This window comes from Carassius auratus, chromosome 34 (assembly GCF_003368295.1).
Source record: "Carassius auratus strain Wakin chromosome 34, ASM336829v1, whole genome shotgun sequence".
Classification (NCBI taxonomy): domain Eukaryota; kingdom Metazoa; phylum Chordata; class Actinopteri; order Cypriniformes; family Cyprinidae; genus Carassius; species Carassius auratus.
This window is the reverse complement of record NC_039276.1, coordinates 4,686,513-4,699,092: the sequence shown is the minus strand read 5'-3', so window position 1 is coordinate 4,699,092 and position 12,580 is coordinate 4,686,513. Positions and strand designations below refer to the sequence as shown.

The window sequence follows — 12,580 nt, the reverse complement described above, 5'->3', positions numbered from 1 at the left end:
AAAGACATGGAGTGTGTGTGTTCCTGTTTCGAGTGTTGTGTAGGCCGCTGTAAGTCACTTCCTTCCTCTCTGAATAGAGTCAGTGCAGCTCTTCTGAACGCGTCCAGACTCAGCAGCAGCCTGAAGCTCAGCGTCCGTCTGCAGGTAAGAGAAACTCCTCAAACCATGTCTGATCATCACTGGAGCTGAACTCATCCTGACACAAACATGCTGCACTCTTCTAAACACAGCGGCAGAAACAGCAGAAGCTTCCAGATCTCAGAACACACAAACAGCTTTCATTTAAGAGTGTGCAGGTTTGTGTTTCTCATGCATTTCCTCAGAATAATGCTTGCAAAATACAGACCTACAGTCGAGTCCAAACATCTGAAAGGGTTAATACTTATATCTGCAAATGCCATTTAATTTAATAACTTTGTTTTTCCATTTCAAATGACACTGCACTGAACAAAAAAAAATGGTGTACTCAGAAATTACTAGTAAATTTCACAAATAATTACAAGGAAATGGCATTGAGAACTGAATGTGAAATTGTGAAGTAGAAGAGCTGAAACTTCAATCATCTTTGTTTACAACTTCACTGTGAAACAAATAAATAAATAAAGATTGAAGTATGTTTTAAAATATTATGCTATTTCAGTTTTTCTGAGTTACTCATAATTTCTGTGTACCATGGATCTGAATGATTGTTAATATTTGTTACAGGGTTTCTTCTGCTCATCAAGGCTGCATTTATTTTAATATTTTATTTTAATATACATTAAAGTGTAATGTATTTCTGTGATGCTCCGCTGTATTTTCAGCATCATTCCTCCAGTCTTCAGTGTCACATGATCTTCAGAAATCAGAATAATATGATGATTTATTATTAAAATGATCAACAGTTGTGCTGCACAATATTGTTTTGGAACCTGTGATATTTTATTCAGGATTCTTTGATGAATAAAAAGTTAAAAATTGTTAGAAAATATTTCTATTTTGAATAAATGCTGTTCTTTTCAACTTTTTAATTCATCAAATAATCCTGAAAAAGTATCACAGTTTCCACAGAAATATTGAGCAGCACAACTGTGTTCAACACTGATAATAATCAGAAATGTTTCTTGAGCAGTAAATCATCATATTATTCTGATTTCTGAAGATCATGTGACACTGAAGACTGGAGGAATGATGCTGAAAATACAGCGGAGCATCACAGAAATACATTACACTTTAACACAGATTCACACAGAAAACATTATTTCATATTGTAACAACATTTTGCAAGATTACTGTTTTTTTTTTCAGTATTTATGATCAAATAAATGCAGCCTGATGAGCAGAAGAGACTTTTACGAGTCTCACTGATCCCAGACTTTTGAACAGTAGGTAATTGTGAAATTCACTATCAATTTCTGAGTGAAAACTGTTTCAGCAAGCTTTCTTCAGCCTGCTCTCAGTCTTTGCTGTGTGTTGGGTGATGCACGTGTCTCTGATGAAGTGTTGGGGGTTTTCGAGTGTAATCTGAAGCAGAAGTGATGCTTTGCTCTGCTGTTGAAGTCAAACAGGAAGCTGCGGTTAGAACAGAGAGTGCATGAGTTCTGAAGTGAAGCTGCAGCACAATCTCCAGCATCTGCTCTCCATCTCTCAGCCTTAAAGTATTGTTCACACCTTCACCAAGAGCATGATGTGCAGCAGCAATTATTCATCATATCACATCAGTTTCCAGGCCATCGTCAGCCAGCGCGGAAACAAACGAACAAACAGGAAGATCAGAGCATGTGAGGCACGGCCAACTCACATTTTGTAACGATACTGAAATAAGCAGCAGTTGTTCTGTTTCTCAAGTGTTTAAAGACGGAGAAAGGAGTTTGCAGTGAAACGTGACAGTCAGATGTGTGCCGTTAAAGTAAAAGCACTTATCTTTGCCATAAAATAATCAAACGGGCATCAGACTGCTGTGAACACACGTCTCTGAACAGAGCAACATTTCCATGTGAAGTGCATCCTCCGATGGGATTTACAGCAATAAAACACAGATGAGCTCTTCGTTTTAGGTGAAAACATCCAGTTTGTTAACTTTCAACTCAGTTTTTTCAAGTTCCATGAAAGATTTCTAAATGAGAAAGTTATTAAAGGCCAGACAACTCCCTTGCTAACAAGAATTTGTTCTAAGAACGTTTTTCTAACATTTCCATTAAGTTCTGAATATTTTCTGAGTGCTCAAAACACACAGTTTTTTAAAAACATATATCTTTCTTGGTCTAAGCTAAAGTTACATTTTATCATTGCAATGTAACATTTAAAAAAGCATCCAATCAGAATGTTTCAGAAATGAGACATTCTATGAACGATGCATTAATATGATTCTGAGAACATTATAAAAGATAACGAATGTTCTGTTAACGTTAACATTCGTTCAGAAGGCTGTCTGTCAGCTGGATCTGGTGATGTTTTCATCACTGCTGATAATGTACAGTAAAGTTCACTGGCACTGCTCAATGTCTCAATAAGAGTTAATAATAATCTGCTTCTCTCCTCAAACCACACGCTGTCACTCAGAGAACAGTGTTTCCGGTGTCGAGCTCTCACACAAGCTCCTCTCAGTCTGTCTCTGGTCTGATCCTCAGGTGATCTATTGTGACAGGAGAAGATGGCGGGCACATCACACATCCCAGGGGACGAGATGGAGGAACTGAGAGAGGCCTTCAGTAAAGTGGGTGAGTCTCACCCTTCATCCCATCCAGCTTCAGACTCAGATTCAGGACTAAAGAAGGGCAGACTCGATTCCGCTTCCTTAGCTATTTTACTGATATTTCTTTTAGTACTTTTGCCCAAATAATTTGTTCAACAAAAATACCATCAAAGATAACAGTACTTCTGTTTGGCTCAAAGGAGCATGTATGATACAAATAATATGAAAACACAAAATATAAAAATAAAAGCTAAGAGTAAGAAAAAATATAAAATCGTCAAAATATTAAAAATTCTAAAATAACGCAAACCTGCATTTGATTCATTCAAACCAGTGTCATCTCAAGCATAGTTTTTGTTAACCGAAAATAAAATTACATATAAATATAAGGTGAAAAACTTACATAAAAAGTTATTTAAAATATTGCTTTGAAAGCAGAAATAAATACATTTAAACTAAAGGACTACAATATTAAAAATGAATTAAGCTTAATAGAAATATAAATAGATAATAGTAAAATAAAATGGAAAAAAATAAATAAATTGTAAAACCTAAAAATAAATAAAATAAAATGAAACTGAAAGAAGTTGTTTTTGAGCCTCATTTCATTCGATTGATTCACAGAATCTAAAGCTGCATTTGAGACACTGAGTTTTGTTGTGCAATTGATTAAAAGAATCGGTTCATTTGAGTGATTCACTGACCTTTGACCTCGCCCCGCAGATGTGGACGGTAACGGTCACATCAGCACTGACGAGCTGACCGAACTCTTCAAGGTGGCGAACCTGCCGTTGCCGGGATACCGTGTGCGTGAGATCGTCCAGGAGCTCAGCCGGACCATGGACCTCAACCAGGACGGGAAGATCACCTTCGACGAGTTCGCCAAGGTCAGGTCAAAGGTCACCTCAGTCAGCAGTTCCAGTATCTAAACTTCCTTGACATCAGATATTGAGCCCTGTTTTCAAATTGTAAAATTAATCCAGTTTTTTACTAGAATGAAGACATACATTAAATATTAGTCGATTTTTCTGACCCCACTGGCAGATAAACCAATCAAATTTGATCAGTTTTAAGGATATCTTATTTCTCCTGTAAATGTATCTTGATTTAAGAGAGTTTAGATATTTGTATTGGAAAACAAGATTGAAGTACTGAGGGAGAAAAAAAAAGATTGAATTAGAAAAAAAAGTTCTTCAGTTAGGTGACATTAGCGCTGTTTTTTTTTTTACCGAAAAGCACTTTTTTTAAACAATATAATAAATATAACATAATGAGAATTTTATATATATAACGTTTTATGTAAAGTTTTAGTAATTGTGCTGTTTGCTGTTGTAATTTTTAATAGTTTTTTAAAAATAATATTTTTTATTTCAATTTTATTTCAGTTTTAGCTTTAGTTAAGTACACCAAGTTAAACTACATTAAAATGAATATGGGAAGTACCTGAAATAAAATGCATTTTATATTTTATTTTCAGTTTCAGTTAACGTTTTCTTTATTTTAGTTAATTTTCTAATGGTTTTTAGCTTTTAGTTTCGGTTGTAGTTTTAGTGAAGTTCAAGTTCAAGTTCAGTTTATTTGTATAGCGCATTTACAACAGCCTCCTGGATGACCAAAGTGCTTTACATAAGAGCAAGAATATTACATATACATAAAGAAAAATAAAAAAATTAAATAAATAAAAAATAAAATAGACCAGACAAAAATTTAAAACCACCCATTTCAAAATGTAGCATAACACAGTAGTCAGTACACTAAGGAGAATAAAAAAGTTTTTAGCAAGGATTTAAAAATAGACAAGGAAGGGGCCAGTCTGATCTCTAAAGGCAGGGTATTCCAGAGTCGTGGCCCAGCCACTGCAAATGCACGCTCCCCTCTACGCTTTAGCCTAACACGAGGGACCACCAACAGAGCCTGGTCAAAGTGAAGGGTAATAACCCTGGTCCTACAAGCAAGGTCTCCATCTGTCTCCTTCTGTGTCCATCTGTCTCAAACTCTCTCCATCTGTCTCCGTCTGTCTCCATCTGTGTCCGTCTATGTTCGTTTGTCTCCTTCTGTGTCTGTCTGTCTCCATCTTTCTCCGTCTGTCCATCCGTCTCAAACCTTCTCCATCTGTCTCCGTCTGTCTCCATCTCTCTCCTTTTGTGTCCATCTGCATCTGTCTGTGTCCATCTGTCTCAATCTGTCTCCATCTGTCTCAGGTGGTCCATGACCTGAAGAGCTCAGAAGTGGCCAAGACCTTCCGTAGAGCCATTAATAAGAAGGAGGGCATCTGTTCAGTGGCTGGCACCTCAGAACAGTCTGGAACACAGCACTCGTACTCCGGTGAGACCAACACCCTGCAGGAGTAAACCAGAGCAAGCCTGAGAGAACGCAACAACTTTACACATCCCACCTCATGACAGAGAAACTTCTCACAATTCTCATTTTAGAAGAACTATCCACTTTCTCATAATGTCCTTAAAATAAACATTCAAATTACATTACATTTTGGGTAAAAAAATCGAACATTTAAGAAACGTTTTGGTGATTCTTAACATTCTAATCACGACAAGAAAACTGGAAAATGTAATATTTTTTGAATATATATAAAAAAGTTGTAATATCATTATATTTTGGGTAAAAAAGTTAGTAGAGCATTTAAGAATATTTTTTGTAACCTTTAAATAACGTTCTAACCACAAGAAGAAAACGTTTCAGAAACATTTCAAACCAATGTTCCACAATGTTTTTGAACTAAACTGATTGTCTGGGCTGTGTGCAGAGGAGGAGAAGGTGGCGTTTGTGAACTGGGTCAATAAAGCGCTGGAGAAGGATCCGGACTGCCAGCATGTTCTTCCCATGGATCCCAGCTCCAATGATCTGTTCACCGCGGTGGGCGACGGCATTGTGCTCTGGTACTGCAGCGTTAAAACACCTTCATGTTCAATACCATGGTATTTCACTTGTCAGACATATGAAGTTATGCTCTGTCTGCAGTAAAATGATCAACCTGTCTGTGGCGGACACCATCGATGAGAGAACCATCAACAAGAAGAAGCTCACACCCTTCACCATCCAGGTTCGTACACAAACACTGGGGTCTTTCACACACTGCTGATCTGTTGGGGTTTAATGCTGATGTTCATGTGTGAACGTGCAGGAAAATCTGAACCTCGCATTGAACTCAGCCTCCGCCATCGGCTGCCACGTGGTGAACATCGGAGCAGAGGACCTGAAAGAGGGCAGGCAGCATTTAGTGCTGGGACTCCTGTGGCAAGTCATCAAAATCGGCCTGTTCGCTGATATCGAAATTAGTAGGAATGAAGGTACAAATTACTACAAAACCATCACACAAACAAAAATAAATAAATAAATAATAGTAATATATTTTTTTATTGAACATAAAAAAGAGATACTGCTGAATGTTGGTAATCACTTCCATAGTATTTTTTTTTTCCTACTATGGAAGTCAATTGCTACAACCAAATCGTTGGTTACCAACATTCTGCAAAATATCTTCTTTTATCCTCACAATTATATTCATTCTTAGAAAATAATGGTATCTGTGAGGATTTCCAGTCAGGATTTAGACCGTATCATAGTACTGAGACTGCTCTCCTTAGAGTTACAAATGATCTGCTCTTATCATCTGATCGTGGGGGTATCTCTCTATTAGTTTTATTGGATCTTAGTGCTGCGTTCGACACAATTGACCACAACATTCTTTTGAATAAACTAGAAAACTTTGTTGGCATTAATGGAAGTGCATTAGCATGGTTCAAATTATACTTCTTTGACCGCCATAAACTCATAGCACTGAATGAAGATGTATCATATCGATCAGTATGGAGTACCTCAAGGCTCAGTACTAGGGCCATTACTTTTCTTATTTTATAAATTATATTCTTATTTTTTCTTTAGTAATCTTTATATCCAAAATTAAAACCTAAACCTAAACTAACTATTAAGTTGTACAGAACATTTGCTTATGGTAATTTTTAAGTTTTATCTCTACAACTATAAAATGAATGAATGAATGAATGTTCTGTGTGAGTTATTAAATGACTGTAAAAAATACCTAAAAAATGCCTGTAAAAAAACTAAAATTAACCATGAAGGGAACCTTATTACATGGTTGTAATTTAAAACTAAAAACCTATCATTAAGGAATATTCTGTTTAAGTTATTTTATGGTAGTCTAAAAAACCTCCCTGCAATGTTCTGGAAATATTATTTTATGGTTGTAAGAACTACTATTCTAAAAAAGGAACATTCCTGGAACTTTATTATTTGGTTAAAACAAGAACTAAACCAAGAACCAAATATTAACTTTAGGGAACGTTCTGAGTTTGCTTCTTTCTTTATAGTAAATTACATGTGTGTTGATCTAATGAATGACATTCATACGTTACAAGAGTCACATAATCACGTGTGTGTGTGTGTGTGTGTGTGTGTGTGTAGCTCTGATTGCTCTTCTCAGGGATGGAGAGAATCTGGAGGATCTGGTCAAACTGTCTCCTGAGGAGCTGCTTCTGCGCTGGGCCAACTATCACCTGGAGGAGGCCGGCTGTCCCAAAATCAACAACTTCAGCTCCGATATCAAGGTAAGTGAAGATCCATCTATGCATCCATCCATCTAAAACAACAACCTAGGCAATAGCAACAGTATCCATGACCTTAAAGCTCACAAACTCAAGATTTGAAAATGATTTTACACTTTTCAGGCTTTCAGAATTTGTACATTTACAATTAAATTAAATTAAAATAGAATAGAATAGAATAGAATAGAATAGAATAGAATAGAATAGAATAGAATAGTGCTAGTATTAATTGGTCATGTACTGGCGAAATGTTTTTTTAAATACTCAGTTGCTCGAGTTGAGTTGGGCAGGTTGTTCCACCAGCTAGGAACAGTCCAGGAAAAGGTTCATGAGAGTGATTTTGTGCTTCTTTGGGATGGCACCACGAGGCATCGTTCACTTGTAGAAAACAAGCTTCTGGAGGGAGTCTATGTCTTAACTAGCGAGTGAGTTTAGGTATATTTGGCAGTGGTTGTCTTGTAGGCAAACATCAGCACCTTGAATTGAAACTGGTGTAGAGACGTATGATGTGGGCTTTCTTGTGCTCACTGAAGAACACTCTCTCTGCTGCACATCTTGCTTCCTAATGTTGTATAAGGCAAATATGCAGGACCTGGCCATTGTAGAAATATGGTCTGTGAAGCTTAACTGATCATCAGTCACAACTCCAAGGTTCCTGGCTGTCCTGGAAGGAGTTCTGGTTGATGAACCCAGCTGTATGGAGAGGTTGTGAAAGGTTGAGCTGAAGGTGATGGTTCTTCATCCAGTCAGAAATGTCTGTCAGATGCGAGCAACTACCGTTGGATCACCTGGTTGAAATGAGAAGTAGAGTTGAGTGTCATCAGCATAGCAGTGATAGGAAAAGCCATGCTTCTGAATGACAGATCCTAATGACGTCATGTAGATAAAGAAGAGAAGTGGTCCAAGCACTGAGCCTTGAGGAACCCCAGTAGCCAGAAGTTGTGACTTAGGAGCCTCACAGGGAGTGGGATGGAAACGTTACATTTGCCTCATCTGCCTCAGAGAGTGAAGAGAAGGAGAAACTAAAGTGTTGTCTTCGAGGTCAAATGGGGAAACCAGAGAGTTGAAGTCAGCAGCATGAGGTTTTTCTAAGTGGATGCTAAAGTCACAGAGTAGTACCAGAGGAGTACTGTCCTCAACTTTTAACATTTTGTCATAAGTATCTCTAGTTCATACTGTGATTAATAATGTAAATAAAGCTGCTCTCTGGATGTAAATATGTTGAAACACACTGTGATGGAGACATAGAGCTGATAACCTCACCTTCACCTGTTGTCTGAAGGACTCCAAGGCCTATTACAACATCCTGAACCAGGTAGCACCCAAAGGAGACGAGGATGGCATCCCAGCCATCCCGATCGACATATCTGGAATACGGGTGAGGAAACACCTCCTAAACACATCATTCACATGCACAAATTCAGACAGTACTTCATTAAAACGCCTATCGTAACAGGAGAAAGATGACCTGAAGAGAGCCGAGTGCATGCTGGAACAGGCCGACCGTCTCGGCTGCCGACAGTTCGTCACGGCCACAGACGTGGTGCGCGGAAACCCCAAACTCAACCTGGCCTACGTGGCCAATCTCTTCAACAAGTTCCCCGCCCTGAAGAAGCCCGAGAACCAGGATATCGACTGGAGCTCTATCGAGGGTGAGTTTTGAGTTTCTTTCTTCTGCTGAACACAGAAGAAGAGATTTTGACCAAACAGTTTCAGTTCCCATATAAGTGAAAAGCTTTGATTCCCAACATCCTTCAAAAACCTTCATACAAGTTTGGAGCGACGTAAGGGAGGGTAAAGGATCACTTTCACCTGAACTATCACAAAACCTATTCAACTATTAAGATGTTTCAACTGTTTCTCCTAAACGTCAATAAGATTAAACTGAGACGTTTGCTGAAGTCTCCTGCTTCTCAGATTATATCTATCTTTCTATCTATATATAAGACATTTATATTAATGCATTTAACAAACAACTTATGTCTGTGCACAGATCTTTGAAATAATATGTGAGCTGCAGGAATACAAACAGTGCTCAGATTTGCCAGTATATCAAAGTTTTTTAATTAAACGTCAGAGATCTCAGTATGAACATTCCCCCAATGAGAATCATTTATAAGTACAATCTGAGATGCTGATCAATATTCACAGATATGATGTTAAGCTGTTGATCTGATCATGTTCTCATGTCTGTCAGGAGAGACCAGAGAGGAGAGAACCTTCAGGAACTGGATGAACTCACTGGGCGTCAATCCTCGTGTCAATCATCTCTACGTGTGAGTGTCATAAACCCCATCAGTAGCGCTGTACCCGCCAGAAAACACAGGACAGAGCCGATCAACCACAGAGAATAAAGCACATTACTGGATCCTAAAGAGAAATTAGCGATGCACCAAATCTCAGTAATTCAGTTTCAGTTTGGTTATTAACTACATTTGATTGATCAATTAATTCATTTTCAGTTTTCAGCTGAATTAAAACTTTTTATTTTGTTTTACAGTGTTTTCGTAAAAAAAATTAAATAAAATCCGGTGCATCACTAATTGTTACTATTTCTACAGTATATTTACTGTATGTACAGTACTGTATTATGACCTTCACATTATACATCTGAGCAAAAATAATTTGTTTTTTAGTTCAAAATGTTTTAATTTCTACTCATAACTGAATTCAAATAAGCATTTCAAATACGTTTGAAATGTTAATTGTTTGATAATGAAAACTGTGTGCACTAGTATTCTAGCAGATGTAAAGAACGTGACAAAAACAAACAACATTGACAAACATTTATTATCTGAACAAACATTTATTAACGTTACTAGAAGAACGTTTGTTCATAACTTTAAGAGAACCTCGCCGGAACGTTCCTGGTCAGCTGGGATGTCCTTCAGACGCTGCCGGAGACACTTGTGCAGGATCTCACTGTGTTCTCTGTGTTCTTCAGGGATCTGGCTGATGCTCTGGTCATCTTCCAGCTCTATGAAAAGATCAAGGTTCCTGTGGACTGGGACAAAGTCAACAAACCACCGTATACCAAACTGGGCAGCAACATGAAGAAGGTACAAATGCATCATAACAGAGGATCCTCAGTGAAACACTACAAATTTCCCCATGAAATGACACACACACAAACAAATGTGTAACTGTATTATTGTGTGCTGCAGCTGGAGAACTGTAACTACGCAGTGGAGCTGGGGAAGAAGGAGGCCAAGTTCTCTCTGGTGGGAATCGCTGGTCAGGATCTACACGAAGGCAATCGGACACTGACGCTCGCTCTGCTCTGGCAGCTCATGAGGAGGTCAGACACGCAAACACGTGATCACACACTTCAGATCCACACAAACACACGCTTCTGATCCACACAAACACGTGATCATATGCTTCAGATCCACACAAACACAGTCACTCACAAACACACACTTGAGATCCACACACTGCTGAAGGTCTGGCTCATCTTCTGTCTGCAGGTACACACTCAACATCCTGGAGGATCTGGGCGATGGGCAGAAGGTCAACGACGACACCATCGTGACCTGGGTTAACGACGCACTCAGGCAGGCCGGCAAAGGCACCATCAGCGGCTTTAAAGTAAGCAGCTCACGCTCAGAAAATCTCCATCTGTGATACAGAACTGAGCTGATCTGTTATGATCCTGCAGGACGGATCCATCAGCACCAGCATGCCTGTCCTGGACCTGATTGACGCCATCCAGCCCGGCTCCATCCGCTACGACCTTCTCAGGACAGAAGACCTGACAGATGAAGAGAAACTCAATAATGCAAAGTACGTCAGAGTCACACTCCTCATTAGCATATTAATGAACATTAAACAGAGGTTCTGGGTTCGATATGAGCTGTAGTGTAACATGGAATATGGAAAAATATTTTTCTTAAAAGTCAGAATTGCAAGAAAAATTTACGTTTGTGAAATATAAACTCAGAATAGCAATTAAAAATGTCAAAATTGTGAGATATAAACTCAGTAATGTGAGAAAGTCAGAATTGCAAGATATAAATTCAGAATTATGAGAAATAAAAAATTGCGAGACATAAACTCAAAATTATGAGAGAGTCAGAATTGTGACATATAAACTCATAATTATGAAAAAGTCAGAATTGATAAACTCAGAATTATGAAAAAGTCAGAATTGCGAGATATAAACTCAGAATTATGAAAAAGTCAGAATTGCGAGATATAAACTCAGAATTATGAAAAAGTCAGAATTGCGAGATATAAACTCAGAATTATGATAAAGTCAGAATTGCGAGATATAAACTCAGAATTATGAAAAAGTCAGAATTGCGAGATATAAACTCAGAATTATGAAAAAGTCAGAATTGCGAGATATAAACTCAGAATTATGAAAAAAGTAAGAATTGCGAGATATTAACTAAGAACTGTGAAATATGAACTCATTATTGCAAGATATATGTCAGAACTGAACTGTTACTGAACCCAGAACTGTTCAAACTCTGTTCAGACTCAAACAGACTGTCAATCTCACCTGTCTGTTCTCAGGTACGCCATCTCTATGGCGAGGAAGATCGGAGCGCGGGTGTATGCTCTGCCCGAGGATCTGGTGGAGGTCAAGCCCAAGATGGTGATGACGGTGTTCGCCTGCCTCATGGCTCGAGGAATGAGACACATCTAGAAGCGCCTGCTTTTATATTTCCTTTGTCTTTTATAGTTGTTGCTCCATTACTGGGTTCCCACCATCAGGCATTTATCAGGAAAACTTCTCAAGGAAATATGAACTAGCAGTTCTTGACAGAATAATCGATTAAATCTATCTGCTGTCTTCATTGACCTCTATATAATCAGGCATAACCTGTGTACACAAAGGTCAAAGGTCACGTCTGTTTGTGTCTATGAGCACTGTGTGCGTATGTGGAATATAGAGTCAGGCCAGTTGTGCTCTTTTGAATCTTCATGTAATTCAGCCTATAAACAGCGTTGAACACAATCTGATGTACGTTTAAATGTCACTGGAAATAAATGTGCAAATAAAATACATTTTGTAACTCTAGTTTTTGTGCTTGTTTTATACTATTCATATTACTAACATAAGAACACCTTCCTCCAGTGAAAAAGTGCATCTGCTGTTGTCTCTCACAGATTTGTTTAGATCTGTTTAAACGCTGCTTGATCTGTGCAGATTTCTCTCCTGATTCAGGAGGAAGTGTTATTATAGATTATAGACTCATATTTTAGTTAAAAATGCTGGATGTGTTTCATCTTTTGTCTTCTCCAGATGTTCACTGATGGACTGGAGTGCTGTGGATTTTTGTGATGTTTTTATCAGACTCTCATTCTGACGGCACCC

At 38.1% G+C, this 12,580-nt stretch overlaps 1 protein-coding gene across 2 annotated transcripts; it reads left to right on the top strand.

Moving 5' to 3' along the window:
- The first annotated feature begins 68 nt into the window (after positions 1–68).
- Positions 69–12,282, top strand: lcp1 (lymphocyte cytosolic protein 1 (L-plastin)). Of its 2 annotated transcripts, XM_026217556.1 has the most exons (17): positions 75–144; positions 231–296; positions 2,610–2,699; positions 3,398–3,561; positions 4,876–4,999; positions 5,439–5,571; positions 5,654–5,735; positions 5,817–5,982; positions 7,118–7,260; positions 8,540–8,635; positions 8,714–8,909; positions 9,455–9,533; positions 10,202–10,316; positions 10,422–10,555; positions 10,725–10,845; positions 10,916–11,040; positions 11,776–12,282. In XM_026217556.1, the coding sequence occupies exons 3-17, from the start codon at positions 2,633–2,635 to the stop codon at positions 11,906–11,908; spliced, it is 1,878 nt and encodes a 625-aa protein (XP_026073341.1). In that variant the 5' UTR covers positions 75–144; positions 231–296; positions 2,610–2,632; the 3' UTR covers positions 11,909–12,282. The 2 variants fall into 2 exon arrangements, with proteins under 2 accessions (XP_026073342.1, XP_026073341.1); XM_026217557.1 differs by lacking the exon at positions 231–296 and having other exon boundaries at positions 69–144.
- Positions 12,283–12,580: the final 298 nt, after the last annotated feature.